At 42.5% G+C, this 20355-nt stretch overlaps 1 protein-coding gene across 2 annotated transcripts in view; it reads right to left on the bottom strand.

The window, feature by feature from the left end:
* Positions 1 to 418: 418 nt before the first annotated feature.
* The window catches only part of TDRD3 (tudor domain containing 3), a 442979-nt gene continuing 423042 nt past the window's right edge, over positions 419 to 20355 (bottom strand). For both annotated transcript variants that reach the window (XM_073346158.1, XM_073346202.1), the window contains one exon: positions 419 to 586. In XM_073346158.1, the coding sequence (XP_073202259.1) occupies positions 434 to 586 (153 nt within the window). In that variant the 3' untranslated portion in view covers positions 419 to 433. The remainder of the gene's footprint in view (positions 587 to 20355) is intronic.

Here is a 20355-nt window from a genome sequence, read left to right as displayed (position 1 = left end):
TGGCTGTACCTCTGTATGTGCCTGGATTTACCTTATACAAAACAATACATGCTCCATTTACCTTATTTACTATGTTTAACATGAATTACAAGCATGCATGCATACAAACCGTGACATAATGTGTTACTGAACTGGACCACTGGATATGTGGGGATTGGTCCTGCTTTGAGCAGGGGGTTGGACTAGGTGACCTCCTGAGGTCCCTTCCAACCCTGATATTCTATGGTTCTATGATATGTACACAGCTCACTGCTGAGCCTCACCCAGACCACTCTGCACATGCTGTTTGCACTTTGGAGCTCAGTTCTGGCCAAGGGGTGATTCAGAAAGATTGATTATTCCAGAATAAGGACAGTAGCAAATTGTTCCAATGGTGGCTCAGAAACAAAGAAAAAAGTGAAGAAATACAATAACATAGATAAAATGTAAGATTTTACAACCATTGATTCAAAATGAAAGTATGTAGTTTGTTCTCAAGTGCAGGCTGCTCAGAGTGCGGCACCTTTGTTGTTGTTGCAACATTTAGAAACCAAACATCCATCACTGAAAGATAAACGTGAGGATTTTTTTCAGATGAAACTTGTAGCTGTGGGAAGAAAAAAAAAACTAGGTTCAATTACTCAAGTGGGCAATATCAACACCAATGTCTTTTAGGCATCTGATTTGGTGTATCTATAAATCACACAACAGAGCAAAGGTGAATACTGTAGCAGAAAAACTTATTCTACCATGCACAATAGCAATTGTTTTGAAAGTTATACAGCCTGCACCAGCTTCCCAATTGAAAAAAAGAATGGATGCTCCAACACAGGATCTTGAGTGAAAGGGATAAAGCAGGAGAAAAATGGAGGAATTTCCATTGCTGAAGCCTCACTGACAGGTAAATAAAACAAACATTCTTCGTTGATGCCTCAGAACCGGAAGCAGGCTTCATGAAAATTTTCGATCTCCTACAGACAAAGCTGTAAGCTCCCCCTACAACATATTTTTCCTAGATTTATGCAGAAATCTGGATGAATCTTTCACTACCTCAGGTACTACAGCTAAGTGATCATGATCAACAATCTTATAATGGATCTTGAACTGTAAAGTTCTGGTCAATGGATATTTTGTGGCCTACCACTAACCCAAAAGTGACTACCACATCCTGTTGCGGTTCAGTGATGAGACAGAACACAGCTTTATGCAAGCAAACAGGCTGGTCAGCAGAGATGGGCTGTTCTGCCCCCCCTGCCTTCCACCTTCTCCTTTTATTATATTTCTCCCCCTAAGCATTACACACTGCTACACAAAGGAATGTATGACGTTGATTCATATGCTTAGTTACCATCCTCTATCTACTACAATCCTGGTTCTCAGGCCTTGAGCCCAGGCTAAAGAAACCTCCCACAGTTGCTGTCCAAACAATCAAGTTCTCAGGGTTCATATCTAGCCCTTGTCCTTGGAATAGAGCAATGTGTGCATTGCTCCTAGGAAACAGTCAGGGTGTGCCCCGCCTGCTTCCAGGTGGAATAGCTAGACATTAACCCTTCAACATCCAATTCTTCTGCCACCTGTAACTAATGTGTCTCGCCGGTTACCAAAGCACGATAAGGTCACTAAGGGTAAGAGAAGAATTACAAACCCTTCACATTTCTTGAAAACAAACAGGCTTGGAATTGTTCTGCTTCTAGTCTCAATTGAGGCTGATGGTAATAGGTAATTTCCAATTCAAAGAGTAATGTTAGCACTGTGCCAGCCTCTGGCTCTGTTGCTTACCCTAACTTTAGATATGCTTGTTTACAGGAACAATAAAGTCAGGGAATTACTTGTCAGTACTAGAGCTTTATTTTTAATTTTCATATGCGTGTATTTGAATTATGCTTCACTAATTCCTGCCCCAGATACATATAAAACATAAACACCACATGTAATCATGAAGTAGGCATACAGTTCTGTGTAAGATACTATTGATTTGGGGGGGAGGGAGAGCTCAGTGGTTTGAGCATTGGCCTGCTAAAACCCAGGGTTGTGAGCTCAATCCTTGAGGGGGCCATTTAGGGATCTGGGGCAGAAATTGGGGATTGCTCCTGCTTTAAGCAGGGGGTTGGACTACATGACTTCCTGAGGTCCCTTCCAACCCTGATATTCTATGATTTTAAAGCCCAGGTCCTTGGTAAGCAAGAAAACAATCAAAATCTGGCTGATAAAAAAGAAACAGCAAGTACCTCCGTGAGGTTAGATAAGCTCAAGTACCATCTGGTTCTAAATGCAGTGAGACTATAAAATATATGCCACTCATCTTTTTGTTGAAAGAAAAGGGGTTCATTCAGTTGCAACAACAAGTGGAATCTGTGAAGGAGAGGCATGTAGCAGTACAGTGCTGGGGAGTTGGAGTGACCCTTCTGAGGATAAAATCAGCATTCATGCAGAATCAATTTCTGACTCTGTCACTCAGTTTCATCCTGGATAAAGCCTAGCAGGATTCATGATACCTGCTGTTGCTTATGACAAAAAAAAGCTGAGTCTCTGGATAGTTGCTTGAACTTAATATGATGCAGCATTTCTATTCCTAGCAGAAGTCCTTGCAGTAGGTATTTGAGATTTTCCTGGTCCAAAGACATTTTCCACCATGTTCATTTTAATAGTTTAGATCACAGCAAGAATAATGCAAGAGTCCTTGTCACATTGACAGTTTCTGCTACAGCTGTTATGCTGATTGTGCCTGATAAGGGTCATATTATTGTCCAATCAATACCTACTCCCAACAGAAGAAACAGCGGATCATGATGCTTTGCCCCAGTCACTAAAGCAAATCCTTGCTGCCACATTTATAGCATATGTCACAAGTTAAAGTAGGGAGGAAGGGCTGCTTAGGCTTCTTTTGGTTCCTCAGCATGCAAATTACACTTATTTAAACTGCCTTACACACCACCACAGTGTGTGTAATTAAGCCTGACTATAAGGGACTGTAAAGAACTTACACCACCACCTTACAAATCATTTCTGTACAAATCAATTTGACCTGCTGTATCCAGGCCTGAAGAAGTTACAGTTTAAACATCCAATATCACCCAAGCAAATCTGTCCATGACATTTACTCTATGCTATTAATATGGGCATTGGTATAAAGCACCTGATTCTAGATCTAGCGGATTTTACATCCTAAAATAAAAACATAAGAATGGCCATACAGGTTCCGACCAGAGGTCCATGTAGCCCAGTATGCTGTCTTCTGACAGTGGCCAATGCCAGGTGCCCCAGAGGGAATGAACAGAACAGGTACTCATCAAGTGATCCATCCCCTGTTGCCCTGTGATGGGTTCCCCCCGGGATGCCACCTGGAACTGGGGTACGACTGAGCCCCCCAGACCCACCAGCCTGGGCTACCTTTACACTGTACTGCTGTGACCAGCCTGCACTTTCACCAGCACACCCAGCTGCAGTTACATGCAGACGCTGTGACCAGCCCTGCACGGGAAGGCTTCAGCAAGGGAACTTCCCAGCTGCTCAGGCATGCCACCCACTGGAGCGTAAACCCAAAATTACACCATCTTGCACTGCACAGGGAAATGTATAGCATAAGCTCATGAAATTCGCCTCCTCCCTCAATGTGGAGAGGAATACACAACAGCTTTCTGCCCCGAGTTCTGGCTCCCACATAGTGGTTTTAAATAAAGCAAAAATAAGTTTATTAACTACAAAAGATAGATTTTAAGTGATTATAAGGGATAGCAAACAGATCAAAGCAGACTACCTAGGAAATGAACAAAAATGCAATCAAAGCATAATATTCTAAAGAGATTGGACACGAATAGCAGATCCTCACCCAAAGTGATGATACAAGCAGGCTGCAGATCCTTAAGGGTCAAGCTGCACTTGCTTATAGCTAGAATTCCTAGTTGTTCCATTCACAGGCTAAAAATCCCTTTAGCCTGGATCCAGCACTTCCCCCAGTTCAGTCTTTGTCCCTTAGGTGTTTCAAGGAGTCTCTTTGGGTGGAGAGTCAGTGAAGAACCAAGATGATGTCACTCTACTGCCTTATATAGCTTTTGCATATGGCAGAAACCCTTTGTTTCAAAGCTTGGTTTCCATGCCAGCCAGTGGAAAAATACTGCCATCCTAAGATGGAGGCCAGCACCAGGTGACCTGGTCACATGTCCTTGTTGTGTCACAGCAGCCATGATTTGGAGGCTGTCTGCAACATCCTCAGGAAGGCCCCCAAGTGAAAGATAAGCTTCTTCTAAGGCCTATTGTTTTCTCTAATGGCCCTTCCCCATCCAGCTTTTCAGAATGAAAGCATCTTGTCTAGTGGGCATTCTCCAGGTGTAAACACATTTGTAATATAGATAAATAGTCAATATTCCTAACTTCAGATACAAAAATGATACATGCATACAAATAGGATAATCATATTCAGTAAATTATAACTTTTCCATGATATCTCACATGACCTATCTTGCATAAAATACATCATAATTATATCATAATCATATCATAATATCACTATTAAGAATATGGGGTGCAGTGTCACATGCCCATTCCCAGCTTCTGGAAAACAGAGGCTAGGGACACCATCCTGTCTAATCATAACACTATGCTTTATAGACTGCTTTAGAAAATGTTTAGATTTTCTCTGAAAAGAGATGAGTAGTAATTTTTCTTTCATTCTACCTGTACATGGGACCTTTGAGGTAGAAGAGCAGAAACATAACAAATATTTTTTTTTAAATTATAGCAATTTTCTAAAATATGTGACATCTAGCTTATGGTCTGATGTGATGTAAGGCTTTTTCCTGGCATGAAACTTGGGTGACCATATTACTAATAAGCATCAAATCTATGTATGCCATCATGTTTTGTATACAAATACACACCCCATATACATTTGTTCTGATTCCAGACAAGGGATCTATAGAGAGAGGTATAAAGGACAAAAGTTTCAAAAGTGATCACTGATTGTGTGCCTCAGCTTGGTTGAGGCAACTAAAATTTGTGACCACTTTTGAAAATTTGGCTGCATAATACTAGTATGAGAGTGACTATGTAACTCATTTTATTTAATATTAATGTGAACATGATTATGTTAATATCTGTGTCAGGGCCGGCTCTAGGTTTTTTGCCATCCCAAGAAAAAAATTTGCCACCCCAAGCTCCAAAAGCACAACTGCCCAATCAAAAAAAAAAAAAAAGGGCAGCTGGAATGCTGCCCCTGGAATTGTGCCGCCCCAAGCACGTTATTGCTTTGCTGGTGCCTAGCACGGGCCCTGATCTGTGTTAATGCCTATGAACATGCACTGTGAAAACTAGATGTTTCCAGAAGCCTGAGCAAATTAAGTCTGAGCTGAATGTGTGTGCAGTTATTAAAATGCCGCTTCTTTTCTCCTGCCAAGGCTGACTGACACCTGAGTGCTTACTAAACATTACAGGAAGGGCTATAAGGAAATTTATTACTTCCCTCATCCCACTCCTCAATCAAATCCCTCCTGAAGACCCACTTGTACTGTGATTCCTATAAAAAAAAATAGCCAGCCAATGATGGAGTTCGGAGTTACTGAGCGTAGTCTTTATACCCTTTTGATGATACCACCACCACCACAAAAAAGCCACAATGAGTTTCAAATATTTTGCTCTACAAAAACACGGCCACTACTTATATGTATGTTGCATTCTCTGCCTCTGCTCAACTCACTTCCCCACACACACTTTTGTTGCTGTGTTTTAGTCATTTGGGCCCAGATCCAGCAAAATCGTTGCAAGTACATGAACCCCACTGCCAATGTAGAGCCCTACTAATTGAAACAGATGACTGACCACACACAATTTGTAGGATAGGGACTTCAGATAGTAAGTAGAGCTGGGTGAATAATGCATTTGTCAGTTCACTGTCAATTCAGAAAAAAAATCAAAACAAAATTTAGTTTTGGATCAAACTCATAATGGTTTTTTTTATTTTTAGCTAATTACAAAAAAATGTTCAGGTCAAATTAAACATTGTTTAAACCCAAATGAAATGTTTAATTTTAATTTCAAATATTAAATTAGTAATGTTTTTAAAAGGAAATTTCATCAAAACAAAAGTCACTTAAAATCAAAAAATTTAAACATGTCATTTTGAAAAGGTTGAAATGTTTAATTTTTTCAGAATTTTGAAAGGGAGGGTTGAAAAGAACTATTCAGTGAAACTGACATATTTGCAAAACCAGTGTTGGCAAATCTGCATTTTCGCCCCCAAAAAACAGTTTTCGTTGAAAAAAACCTCACACAGCTCGAATTGTAAGGTCTTTAGAACACAGCCCATGCCCTTTTTTTTTTTATGTTGGATAGCGTCAGGCACATTAAATGTGTTACCAGAAATAAACAACAATATACAAGTTTCACTCAGTGTGCAGAGAAAACAGCAACGAACTCATTTTAACAACACAGAAGACTAGACACAAACTGTGCTTGAATTTCTTGAAATATTTGAGTTGTAAATTCTGAAAGACCAAATTGAAAATGTTGATCAATACAATTAAACAGACTTCATAGCTCTTTCCAGTATTTCAACCACAATTTTATCGTTAGCAACTTTTCTTATTTAATATTTACAAATGTTACTGAAGTGCTGAACAAGTATGACTAATTCCAAGCTATATGCATCAGGTAGTTACCTACCCTATGATAGGTTTATCAAGCACAGATAATCACTGTTCCCAATACAAACAGTGGGGGGATTACTTTTTGTTTGTACATGCAGTGATTATAATACATGTAAGAAAGAAGATATGAGGAAATCATTGGCTTCTAGCCTTTCTGAGCGTTTATAACACACATTAGGATAAATGGGAGTTATGTATGTGCATCAAGGGAAAAATACACCACTTTGTATGCAAATTAAATTTGCCTAGCTTTAGCCTGTTTTCTTGTTAAAAAGTACTTTGGCTCAGATTTTAAAGAATCTTATTAGATGTTTCACTCAGCACAACATTCACTAACTGACTTAGGTGCCTACGTCTCATTTTAAAAAGTGTTTTAGGTGCCCTAAGGGCCTAAGTCCTATTAACTTTTCAAAAGTGATTCAGGGGCTCTGTGTGTGTGTGTGTGTGAAGAATTTTTTGTTTATATGTATATATACTTTGGACACACAGAGGAGAGAGAACTGTTTATATCTGGGGTTCCAGGCAAGTTTGTACTTAGGTGGCTAGCCCAAGCTACTGCTCATGCTACCCCCAGCTACACTACTATTTTTAGCGCTGGAGCTGGAGCAGAGCTAGCACCTGTCTGTCTACTCACACAGAGCAGCACCCTCCCAGCTGCAGTGTAGACATACTTTTTCAAAAGTGACTTAGGCAATTAGGAGCCCAAGTCTCACTGAAAGGAAGGCTTCTATGTCTAAGTCACTTCTGAAAAAGAAACTTAGGTTCTAAAGCCCGTTGGGCATTGCAACGTTGAACCTAGTGACAGAGGATGTGGAAAAAGCTAATGTACTCAATGCTTTTTTTGCCTCTGTCTTCACGAACAAGGTCAGCTCCCAGACTACTGCACTAGGCAGCACAGCATGGGGAGGAGGTGACCAGCCCACTATGGAGGAAGAAGTGGTTCGGGACTATTTAGAAAAGATGGACGAGCACAAGTCCATGGGGCCAGATGCACTGCATCCGAGAGTGCTAAAGGAGTTGGCGGATGTGATTGCAGAGCCATTGGCCATTATCTTTCAAAACTCATGCTAATTGGGGGAGGTCCCGGACGACTGGAAAAAGGCCAAGGTAGTGCCCATCTTTAAAAAAGGGAAGGAGGAGGATTCTGGGAACTACAGGCCAGTCAGCCTCACTTCAGTCCCTGGAAAAATCATGGAGCAGGTCCTGAAGGAATCAATTCTGAAGCACTTAGAGGAGAGGAAAGTGATCAGGAACAGTCAGCATGGATTCACCAAGGATAAGTCATGCCTGACTAATCTAATTGCCTTCCATGACAAGACAACTGGCTCTGTGGATGAGGGGAAAGCAGTGAACGTGTTATTCTTTGACTTTAGCAAAACTTTTGACATGGTCTCCCACAGTATTCTTGCCAGCAAGTTAAAGAAGTATGGCCTGGATGAATAGACTATAAGGTGGATAGAAAGCTGGCTAGATTATCGGGCTCAATGGGTAGTGATCAATGGCTCCATGTCTAGTTGGCAGCCGGTATCAAGTGGAGTGCCCCAAGGGTCGGTCCTGGGGCGGGTTTTGTTCAATATCTTCATTAATGATCTGGAGGATGGCGTGGGCTACACCCTCAGCAAGTTTGCAGATTGCACTAAACTGGGAGGAGTGGTAGATATGGTGGCAGGTAGGGATAGGATACAGAGGGACCTAGATAAATTAGACGATTGGGCCAAAAGAAATCTGATGAGGTTCAACAAGGATGAAAGAATCCCATGCACCGCTACAGACTAGGGACCAAACAGCTAGGCAGCAGTTCTGCAGAAAAGGACCTAGGAGTTATAGTGGATGAGAAGCTGGATATGAGTCAACAGTGTGCCCTTGTTGCCAAGAAGGCTCACGGTATTTTGGGCTGTATAAGTAGGGGCATTGCCAGCAGATCGAGGGACGTAATTGTTCCCCTCTATTCGACATTGGTGAGGTCTCATCTGGAGTACTGTGTCCAGTTTTGGGCCCCACACTGCAAGAAGGATGTGGAAAAATTGGAAAGCATCCAGCAGAGGGCAACAAAAATGATTAGGGGACTGGAACACATGACTCATGAGGAGAGGCTGAGGGAACTGGGATTGTTTAGTTTGCAGGAGAGAAGAATGAGGGGGGATTTAAGAGCTGCTTTCAACTACCTGAAAGGGGGTTCCAAAGAGGATGGATCTAGACTGTTCTCAGTGGTAGCAGATGACAGAACAATGAGTAATGGTCTTCAGTTGCAGTGGGGGAGGTTTAGGTTGGATATTAGGAAAAACTTTTTCACTAGGAGGGTGGTGAAGCACTGGAATGCGTTACCTAGGGAGGTGGTGGAATCTCCTTCCTTTGAGGTTTTTAAGGTCAGGCTTGACAAAGCCCCGGCTGGGATGATTTAGTTGGGGATTGGTCCTGCTTTGAGCGGGGGGGGGGGACTAGATGAGCTCCTGAGGCCCGCCCCCCGATATTCTATGATTCTATGATTGCAATGCCTAAATACCTTTTAAAATCTGAGCCTGTAGCAAAACCACCCCAGGTGGTAACAGTCACTGAGGAGCTGCATATGTATGATTTTTCCCATCACCCATATCAAGATAAGTAACTAATTGAAATGGAAGAAGTTAGGAACAAGAAAAATCAAAATCCATAAACAAATTCTCAATAACATACACAGGATCTTAATTTAGCCACTACTTCTGTGGCAAGAACCCCTGATTTTGCAGCAAATTAACATTTCTATTTCAAATCAAAATAAACTAAGCACAGCAAATATCAAAGAAATATTGCCACCTTTCTGGTTAACTTTCTTGGTTCTCAAGTCACAGTGAACAGTTCTCTCCCTTCTGTTTGACCAAAATTGGAAACCAAAAAAAAAAACATTTTCTTAACAGGCACAAAACAAAATATGAGAAATAAGCTCCTGAGTGCCTGATTCACTTTTGAAACTTAATAGATCTTAAGTCCTTTGGAGCCTAAATCCCATTGAAAATAAGTCTTAGGCTGCTGGCGCTTTTGAAAATGTTATCTACAGACTCTAGACTTAGCAGTCCCATCTCTGGTATTTTTAATGTGTATTTTTAATGTTCCATTCTGCAATGAAAAGTGATTGAGCTGTGGAAGTAGGCAGTAATTGCTTCCCTCCATAAATGAGTAATTCTAAATAGATTAATAATTACTGACCCATTTCAAATTTTATCTACAGTAGGTAAATTACTAGAAAGGTAAATTACCAGAATGACTCCTCTATAATCAAGGGTATTATTTGCTGAAAATGTTTATTACCAGCAGCACAATATTCATTGAGCAGCTACAGCAATGGTGACAAATTGATAACTATACTCCTATGGATTCTATTTATTATTAACAATCATAATAATATTATGATTGTTAATTACTTTTATACTGCCATACATTTACACAGTGCTTTACAAAACCACAATTGAATACCTTGGGCCAAGGTATTCTTTGGATAACTCCCGTAATATTCAACAGGTTGAATCAGGCCCACTCTTTACTCCAAATACTTCACAATCCGCAAAGACTAGGGCGTACAATGACAGCTCAGTAAGAGATGATTTGGGGAATGAATAGTGAGGACTGAAAAGTAGGAAGGATTCCTGAACTAAATATTTATTTAAGGAGGGATAGGAAAGGAGAAGAGGCTGACAGGCAAAGGGCATAAGTGAGGTAACACAATAGAAGGAGTGACATGGAAATGGAGAGTAAAAGATAAAGGAAACGGTAAAAGGTAAAGAACTGAGAGTAGGAAATGAGAGACTGTGCGGGGACATGAAAGCAGAGATAGAGGCAGAGACAAAGCTAAACTGGAGCAGCAGTAACAGTGTGGACACACAAAACCGATGATTGAACAATTGGGTTTAAGCAATTGGCTGATATATCACCAGTTGATTTCTCTAATGTGGACAGGCCTATATTGCCACGAAATGTACTAGACTGATAGTTCAGTTCTGAAGTCCTCACTTAGTTTCACTATGCCCCAGCATAGTTCCACCCCCATGCTGAGCCCCTCCCCACTGCATGCATCCACCCCCACACAGGCCCCTCTACAGGCCTCAAAACCCATGCAGCAGCGAGAAGTGCATGCAAAATGCACAAGAAAGGGAAAGGAGAACATACCAGGGGACATGCAAAATTAGGGGATTATTCTGATGGCACCATTTGCACTGTTCAATGTTTGGTTTATACACTTTGTTTTGTTCGTGTTATTTCAGTGTTCTAGTAGCAGATGGCCTGCCTGGCAGCACTTTAATATTGTCATTTTTGTAATTCAAATAAAGTCTTTTATTTTATTAAGAAAATGTACTGCCATCACTACATCACATCTTATCATGTGTACTTGGAATAATAAAGATAAACACAGAGTGAGGCACGACAAGATGTATCCCAACATAATTCCTAAATACATCATTGGACAGCTATCAATAATGTAAATGCAGTTTTCTCCCATTATATTAATAGTCATAGCATCCAAAACAAAAATTCATGACAATCAATACCTTTCTCCGTTTACTGTGACAGTAACACCCCCCCTCATTTCCCTGAGTGATGTGACAGTACCTCGTTTACAATGTAAAATGTAAAAAAAAGGATGTTTATGAATGTACAAAAAACATTCATAAACATACTATTCTCCCTCTTCCTTTGGCCCATGCAAGTCCATAATATGAGAGCACAGAGCCGCCTTGATTTTGGTTGCTTGGGTGCATCCAGCTCCAGCTGTGAGGAGTGCACTTTCTGGTTGAGTGTAACATTTGAGCAATCCATTACTGACATCAGCCCACTCTGAGGCAAATGGCTCACCTTTGGTTTCACCCAAAGATTGCAAGCCACAATAACACAGACTGCATTTATAACACTGGAACCTTTAGACAACCAATGTATTTCACAGAAGATACCACAACCACCTCACATGTGGTAATAACTTTCAGTCACTAGCATTGCTGCTTAGGGTGAATTTGAACTTGGCCCCAGAGGTGAAAGTCTCAATGCTGTTCACCAACAACAGTGCACAATTTTAAAGTCAGACCATTTTAAAGTTTGTTCCTGCTTTCACTAGTTTAATGCCACTGACTTCATAGGAGTTACTCCTAAATTACACCAGAGCAACTGTGAGGAGACTCAAAGCCATATGGAAATTCAGGAGTAACTTCACTGAAAGTTAATGGAACTATGCTGATGTAAAATAACTGTGAAAGAAGAATCAGACTCTTGGACTTAATTTCACTATTGCAAGCTGCCTTTTATCATATCCAGAAAGGTAATGGAAATCAATGTAAATAAAAATAGGAATGATTATCTGTTGCCAGCAGCTTAATTACTGTCATGCAAAACCAGAGTAATGCATGAAATGTAATGGATGATTTACAGTTCCTAGAAATTAAGAGTATATTTTATAAGATAATAAAGGTAAACTATCTAATTTACAGGGCTTCTGTACAACATTTGGGAAAATTACTATCTCAGACAATAAGTGAATGACTTGGGGCAGGAGGAATCAGAAGCCAGGTGACATTTCAATCTCAGCACAAAATGAAATGGAATTTTAGACAGCCACATTTTATTCTGTTTTGAAATGATCTGCCATAAGGAGGTTTTGTGAACAGGAAGCTGCTTTCAAAAGTGTGAAAATGTTGTCATGTAACACTGAGTTCCTAAAATTCTTTTATTCATGCAATGAAATATGGGTACTTCGAGGTAATTTTCTTTATCCGTCAACACTACAGTTAATATTGACAGATCCAAAATAATCAGTATAGTAAAGAAGACCTTTGTGCACTGCCAGAGAGGAGGAACCATTCTCACAAGCTATCAGATAAATATTGAAGTCAACCAAGACAATAACCTTGGGTATCTCCAACACAAGGCCTCAACCCTCAGGACTCAGTTGGGTCAGAGAGGAAACCAACAATGAAGCACATCAGCCTGAACACCATCATGATTCCTAATTTAATTCCACCTTGTGACTCTCACATTTGGCTTACACACCTAAATCAATTTTTGGGTGGGACACCTCTTGCTTTGGAAGTGATGGCATAGCTACATCTTCTTTGTGTTCAATCTGTAGAAAGGAGAGCTACTAAAGGCCCAGTCATCCAGTATCAGTAATGTCAAACAAAAGCCATGTCAGTAAAAGCAAGTGTCTCATCCATGATTAATCACAGACATTGGTGACCATTAAACCTTGTATTGAACAGCATGAACTGCAGATTATGGACCAGAAATGGTTATAACCCAGATGATGAGATCAGTGGAACTGACAATAAACATACCAGACCCAAGTCTTTTTCTATGTCATCTCCTTACGCCCATCACGCAACAGATTAAAGGTGTCAAATCTCAGAGTCACTATGCTCCCACCTCACCTCATTGGTCCAAATCCCCAGCCTATACCAGTGCTGCCCAATTCTCTCAGCTTCCATACTGTGGCTATATCTAAATTGTCACACTGACACAGCAGACCATTTAAATAAGGACCATCTAGTGTCACAGACAGCTAGAGCCCAAACGTAGTATATTTTACAATGTGGTAGGGAAATAGTGTATAGTCCTAGCTCTCTCCAAATATTCAGCCCCCAAACTAGACTGGTTGTCCACACCAAACATCTTCCCACCCAGCTCCAGTTGATCTCACACCACCATGGTAATAAAGAAACATCGCACACCCGCATTTTCCCTGCCATTGAACTTGAGCAAAATCTGAATGAGAAACAAGATAACGGACACAGGAATGCATCAGACCAGTAAAACATCACAATAGGCACAACTGCTGAAAATGAGGAGGGCATATCTCCCTTCGTACAGCCACAGGATTAATATATTTTCACTGCTACCAGTTTTGCTCAAGCCACATGTCACCTGACCTAAATTCCAAAACAAACAAACACACACACACACAGAGCAAGATGTAAGTACCGCTTTGTACATAGATGGCAGGGAGGTTGGGCTGCAAAGGGGAAGCAGACCAGCAGAGTCTCTGAATCGCACAGATGAGGTAGAAGAGCCATGTGATAAGGGCTTCCTCTCCAGGAAGTAGTGAAACACTGAGTACCAGGCCACAATAAACGTGTGCGCGCCTTTTTTGTTTTTCAGACACACACATGAGTTAAATCCAGGTTCATTGTCTGCCTCACATGGAAATTAGCTAAAACTGCTATGGGTAATCTGCAGCCATTTGAGGAGTTAACTCCAGAGATAAACTGGGATCAAGTCTGCATTTGTATTCTACCAGCACTTAAACAGAGAACAAGGGGAACAGAACCATGAAACAAACAAACTAAAACAAAAAAAGATGAGCTCCATGATTCTGCCATGCTGAATAAAACATGGCTATACATGCTTTGTGTCCTGGGTCTGTGCTTTAAGCTGTACCCTGTTGGTTCTATAGCCAACTGCTTTGAAGCTAAAGCCTCCACTTTTAAGACTTGCAGAAAAAAATCTAGCTAAAGCGTGGCAATATTACGCTAGATAAGATAAAAAACAGAAGTAAAGAAAAATATAGCAAACTGCCAATCAACAATTCTTACCTGAGTCATCCAACATGCTGGAGTCTCTGGGATGAGATTGTTATGGGAACTCAATAGGTGGGGGAATTTGATGGGTCAAAAATGAAAGGAAACAGTCCCAGAAGCAAGCAGGGGGTGGGGGTGGGAGACATTGACAGAGGGACACCAAGTAGCTCCTCCTCACCCTTGGAGTCTCTGGCACCCACTGGCCAGCTGGGGGGGAAAGGGGCTGATTGGCCAGCATTCCTCAGCTCCCAGGATTTAACCAAGAACCGTAACGCTATGGCAGTTCTTTTGGCTCTGATACAGCAGAGAAAGGGTTAGTCACCATTCTGGCAGCAACAGAATGTAAAGGAATACAGATAAAGGCTCTGGGTCCCTTCTCCCACGGGTGGAGAGTCTGCCCTGGCAGTGGTGACTCTGTCCAGCTGTGAGGGTCATACCCCTTCCCCCCCAGCATGGAGGATCCCTCTGCTATCAGAGCTGGAGGAATTCCACAAGGGCTCCCTCCCCCCACCCTCTCTGTTTGGGGGAGGGAGGCCAGGGCTGCATGGGGAAGCTGACGAGGCTTCTGGGTCCTGAGATGGTGCAGCCCATGTTAAGCCTGAAATTGTGGCTTTCTCCCATTCCTGCCCCACCCCCACAGCTCATGGGAGGAGAGGACAGAAGATACGTGGGATCACTATTGTGGTGCTAAGGACAGGACGGCACAGCCAGTACCAGGTCCATTGGCACAGTCTCCCACCCCCACTCCTGTGTTCGTGGGAGGGGAGACCATGGACATGTCTCAGCTACCACAGAAGCGCACTGCTCCTTATGTCCTACTATACCCTCTCTTCCCATATGGGGCTTCGGCCAAGGGTGTGGCCAGAAGGCTTGTGAATTCCTGTTTCAGGAGCTACTCTGAGGGAGCCAGGCAGAATAACCACTCCCTTCCCCTGCTCTCTTGGGGTGGGGCACAAGTAGGAGGGTTGTCCTCCAGTTGGCACTGCCTTACTAGAGGCACTGAAAATGGTGGCCTTAGAGGTGGGTGAGGATTCATTTGGGCAGCTTTGCCAAGGAATTGTGGGCCTGGGATTGCTGCCTCATGGGGGAGGATGAGTTCAGTCTTCACAGGAATAGAGATCAAGCAAGGATCAGTGGCCCTCAACCAATGTGGATGAAGAGTTGCAGGATGAGGGGAACAGTGGGCAGGAGCCAGGACACCGGCTGGAACAATTCGCTTTGTGGATAGTGGTGAGCCGCAGAAGTGCATTCCGCTGGGATGGAGACCTGAACTTTCATACAAGAGGTTCATGTGATGGCTTCAGGGTCTGACTTTGAGGCTAGCGAGGGTCTAAGCCTCATTGAGGTGGATAAGGATGAAAAGGAATGAGTGTCCCTCACTCCCAGAACCCACCAAGAGTCCAGCAGGTCTCCTCAGGATACAGCAGTCGGAGTCTCCAGCGGCCTGCAAATGAGGAAGGAAGGAATTGTGAGCCTTGGCACTTGGGGAAATGGTGGTTTCCCAGGTCACTCTTCCCTGTGACAACCCCCCCAGCCCCCAGCAAGGGATTTGGGGTGACCTGGCCAAATTGTTGGCATTGGTGGCCCAAAGCTGGGCAGCCTGCCAGAGAAAAGTGAGCCACTCTCAGGCAATGGGATAACACTGTCAGAGATTTGGGGAGGGAGTAATATCCAAGGGATATGGAGCAATCGGGGAGGGACTTTCCTATCACCAGGTGGCAGCATTCCTAATAAGATACAGGCAGGAGACAGAGTGGCTAGAGCCCCTAGAACTTATGCGGGATCCAATCAGCCCCTCAGGAATCATCTGTTTAAAGGGGCAAGGAATAGATTTTAAAGGGGGATTTGTGAATTTATTTACCTTGCTGTTTCGAGAAGAGCACACAGAGGAAGGGGATAAAAAGGACAGGGAAGAGAAGGATTAATCCCACAGACCTAAGGTGCCTCAAACGTGTGAGAACTGGTCCACAGCCTTTCACATTTATGCAAGTATAAATTTGTGTGAGGAGCCCTGAAAGATGTATTTCCTTATTCAAGTTCAAGGACTTAATATCGAAGGCTTTGTGACGTTGCACTCCATAATGTTTTATGGAAATATGCTTGAGTGTGAATATGATGTAACTGGAATATGCTTTATGCCAACGGTGTCTTGTAAGGTATCATTACAAAGCTTATGATCTACTGAGTGTGTTCATCCCATTTGTTTGTAAGTATTATTTCTATGTCTGGAGTGAGGAAAATAAGTTATAAACTCGTATTACTGATATAAACATATTAAGTGGAAGCCATTAAGGGTGCTTCAGAACCAATGACCTGTGAATGGCTCTGTTTTCTTGCAAACCTTCTTGGGTACATGCGGGACAGCCCTGAAAGAATGGAGGTTGGGGTCTCCCGGCACATGTGAACATGTCACCTGATACTGAAATCCATCTTAAACCTGGTGCTTTTCCATTTAGAAGGAGGGGTGGGGACCCAGAGAGACAAAAGATTCCTGCCTTGTGCCAAAGGCCACTACTACTTTGATAAAGCCATGCCCATGGGATACTCGGTGTCAAGTGCTACTTTTGAATGATTCAGTTCCATGCTAGAGTGGGAGATTGTGCATGAGACTGGCCTGCATCACACAGTGCACAATCTCCACTACTCCTTATTTGCAGGAAGGTTAGGAGCAGGCATCTGCAAGTGCTTGCATCAGGCGCTCCAGAACCTAAGCAAGCACGCTGGGGTCCCCATCTCCACAGAGAAGACAAAGGGTTCTGCCCAAAGTTTCACATATCTGGGCATTGAACTGAACAGTTATCTGCAGAGAAGTTAAAATCGGTCAGGGCATTGATGCGGACTCTCAAACGGACAAAGAAAATTACGCTGAGGGAACTACAGGTGGTCATGAGGCACCCAAACTTTCAGTGCCAGGCGGTGGCTCCTGGTTGGGCATTCCGTGCCCATCTGGCATTAACCTCCTGAGGAGTACTAAAACTCTACCACTTTGTCAGAAAACAAAGGAAGTTTAAGAAGCATGGGAAAGATTCCTGAAACAGCTTAATGGGGTTTCAATATGACGTTTCGCATCGTTGCTCAAGACTGAGCTGCAGGTACAATCTGATGTCTCAGGAGGCATAGATTTGGGGTTTACTTTCAAGAATAGTAACGGGGGCACAGGTGGCCAGAAAGCTGGGTGGTTCAGGATGTCACAAGAAACATCACCTTTCTTGAGTTTTTTTCTTTACTGATGGCAGTCACTATTTGGGGAGAAAAATTGCAGAACCAAAACTTCCATTTCTGGTGTGACAACCAATCCATGGTCCATATCATAAATAGACAGCTGGCTAAGACTATTTGGTTAATGAAGCTGGTGATGGCCTTCATTTTACATTGTCTGTAGTTTAACATGCTTTTTCATGCAGTGCATGTCTCAGGAGTGGATAATGATGTAGCCGATTTTCTATCTTGATTTCAGGATGACATATGCTAGGTCCTCACCCAACCTTCCAGCAGCGATTTGTGGGTGATTTCCCCAACAATCTGAAACCTGGTTCATGACATCTGTAGGGCTAGTTGAGGACTTGGTGGCCCTGCAAACGTTAAGGACCTATAAGGCAAAGGGCTTCATCAGAGTGGCCCATATCTACACAACAGATGGCATGATATGTGGTGTCTTCAGCCTACCGCAGGTTGGCTCCCTCCACTATATCTGGCCAGCTAGTAGGCCTGTCCTATAGAAGTAGGCTGGTGGATTTCCCCAACTGATGCAGGGATTTTGTAGTACAGAAGCTCTTAGAAGGATGGTCAAGGAGGGTTGGGTGCCGGAGTGATGACAGGCTACCCATAACAGTAGAAACTCTGACCAGGTTATTAAAGGCTGTGCCACTGCTCTACCAAGGGTCTGGGAGGGATTCCATTTTATTTAGGATGACATTTGGTTTTGCCCTTTTTTGGACACTTTTAGTGACTGAGCTGGTGCCTTTGGAAGTTGCACTCAGGTTCCAGTGTGCATGGAACTTAAAGGATATATCACTACACACAGGAGCAGTGTCCCTGCACTTAAGGTACTCAAAAACAGATCAGAAGGAAATGTGGGGCTTATGTGGTGGTGAAGGAATGTGCAGATGAGTGTTTGTGTCCCATAAAAGCAGTAAAAGACTCTACTAAAAATCCAGAGTCAGCACCCAGGCCTGTGGTTGCTACACAGTGATGACAGCTTCCGGACAAGGTACCAACTGGCAGTAGTTCTGAGAAAAGCCTGGCGCTACTGTGGTCTTGACCCAGGTAAATTTGGGACCTTTAAGAATCGGGGTAATGATGTTAGCAGCTGCAGTGAGTTTTGGCCCACAGACAGTGCAAGTAATAGGGGCTGGAAATAAAGGTGTTACAAGACTTAGGTCTGCACCAAGTTAAAAATGGCAGGGAACAGTAAAAAAAATGTAACTCACCCCGTGCACTTTTTTTTTCCAGAAGATATCCAGAGCTTACTCAATATTTGGACTTGCTGGCACTCTACACTACACTGGCCACACAAAAGGGCAGCCAGGACACTGGTAGATCTCAGCTCAGGGCCAAAGATATTTGCTTCTAGTGGTTTGGCAAAAGAGGCATTCAGTGGGAATCAGCTCATGCCAGTTCTTCACTCACTGATGAACAATGCAGCCTCACCTCATGTCCTGGTTATTCACCTTCAGGAGAACAATTTTGGGGGGTGCACTGGAGTCAACTTCAGGGACAGAATCCAAGAGGGATATTAGCTTGGTTAGGCAATCATGGCTGGAGGTTAGGTTAGTATTGTGGGGCGCCCCAATGTGTTAGCACCACCACTGTGTGTGTGTGGGGGGGTAACTTTAATGAAAGTAAAGGAGTACTTGTGGCACCTTAGAGACTAACCAATTTATTTGAGCATAAGCTTTCGTGAGCTACAGCTCACTTCATCGGATGCATAAAGTGGAAAATACATTGAGGAGATTTATATACACACAGACCATGAAAAATACACATTGTAAGGAGAGTGATCACTTAAGATGAGCTATTACCAGCAGGAGAGTGGGGTGGGGGGAGAGAAAACCTTTTGAAGTGATAATCAAGGTGGGCCATTTCCAGGAGTTAACAAGGACATCTGAGGAATAGTGAGGGGGAGGGGGGAAGGAATAAACAAGGGGAAATAGTTTTACTTTGTATAATGACTCAACCACTCCCAGGCTCTATTCAAGGCTAAGTTAATTGTATCCAATTTGCAAATTAATTCCAATTCAGCAGTCTCTCGTTGGAGTCTGTTTTCGAAGTTTTTTTGTTGAAGAATAGTCACTTTTAGATCAGAAATCGAGTGACCAGAGAGATTGAAGTGTTCTCCGACTGGTTCATGAATGTTATAATTCTTGACATCTGATTTGTGTCCATTTATTCTTTTACGTAGAGACTGTCCAGTTTGACCAATGTGTCAAAAAGTTTTAATAAAAGTTACATCCTGCTGTTTAAAATCTATCTGTGTGTCTGTTCTCATTTCACTGCTGTGTCTGCATCGGCTGTCACTTTATCTGTCACAGCCTGGAATAGCTGAGCATGCTGATCCTGAGGAAAAGTGCAAGCAGAAAGCAATGTAGCTTCCATGTCTCCCAGCTGGTATACGGCAGCTACTGCAGAGAAGAACCAGGGAAATGTGTAGAATAGACAGAGAGATAGGCATCAGACAAGAACACTTCCATCAGAGACAGTGCTATCTTACATAGATGATGCCTTCACAGACATCCGCGGTGATATTTACCAGGAATTGCAGAAAGCCTGTTAGCAAGAATCTCTGCTCTATCATCAAATCTGAATAACTTGCAACTCAGAGTTTTTGAAGAGCATGGTGAGGAGTTCTCTGGACAATTAATGTTGATTTTCAATAAGTCTTGGAAAACTGAGGAAGTTCCAGAGGACTGGAAGAAAGCTAATGTTGTACCATTATTTTAAAACAATAAACAAAACAACGCAGGTAATTATAGGCCTGTCAGCCTGACATCAATCCCCGACAAAATAATGCTAATAGTGACACAGGACTCTACTAATAAAAAATTTAAAGGAAGGAAATATTAATCAGCATTGGTTTACGAAAATAGAATTTGTCCAATTAACTCAATATTCCTTTTTGATGAGATTACACGTTTGGTTGTTAATAGTGTTGATGCAATATACTTATGTTTATGCAAGGCATTAGACTTGGTACCACACAATAT

This window comes from Lepidochelys kempii, chromosome 1 (assembly GCF_965140265.1).
Source record: "Lepidochelys kempii isolate rLepKem1 chromosome 1, rLepKem1.hap2, whole genome shotgun sequence".
Classification (NCBI taxonomy): Eukaryota; Metazoa; Chordata; order Testudines; family Cheloniidae; genus Lepidochelys; species Lepidochelys kempii.
This window is presented reverse-complemented; position numbering and strand designations above follow the sequence as displayed.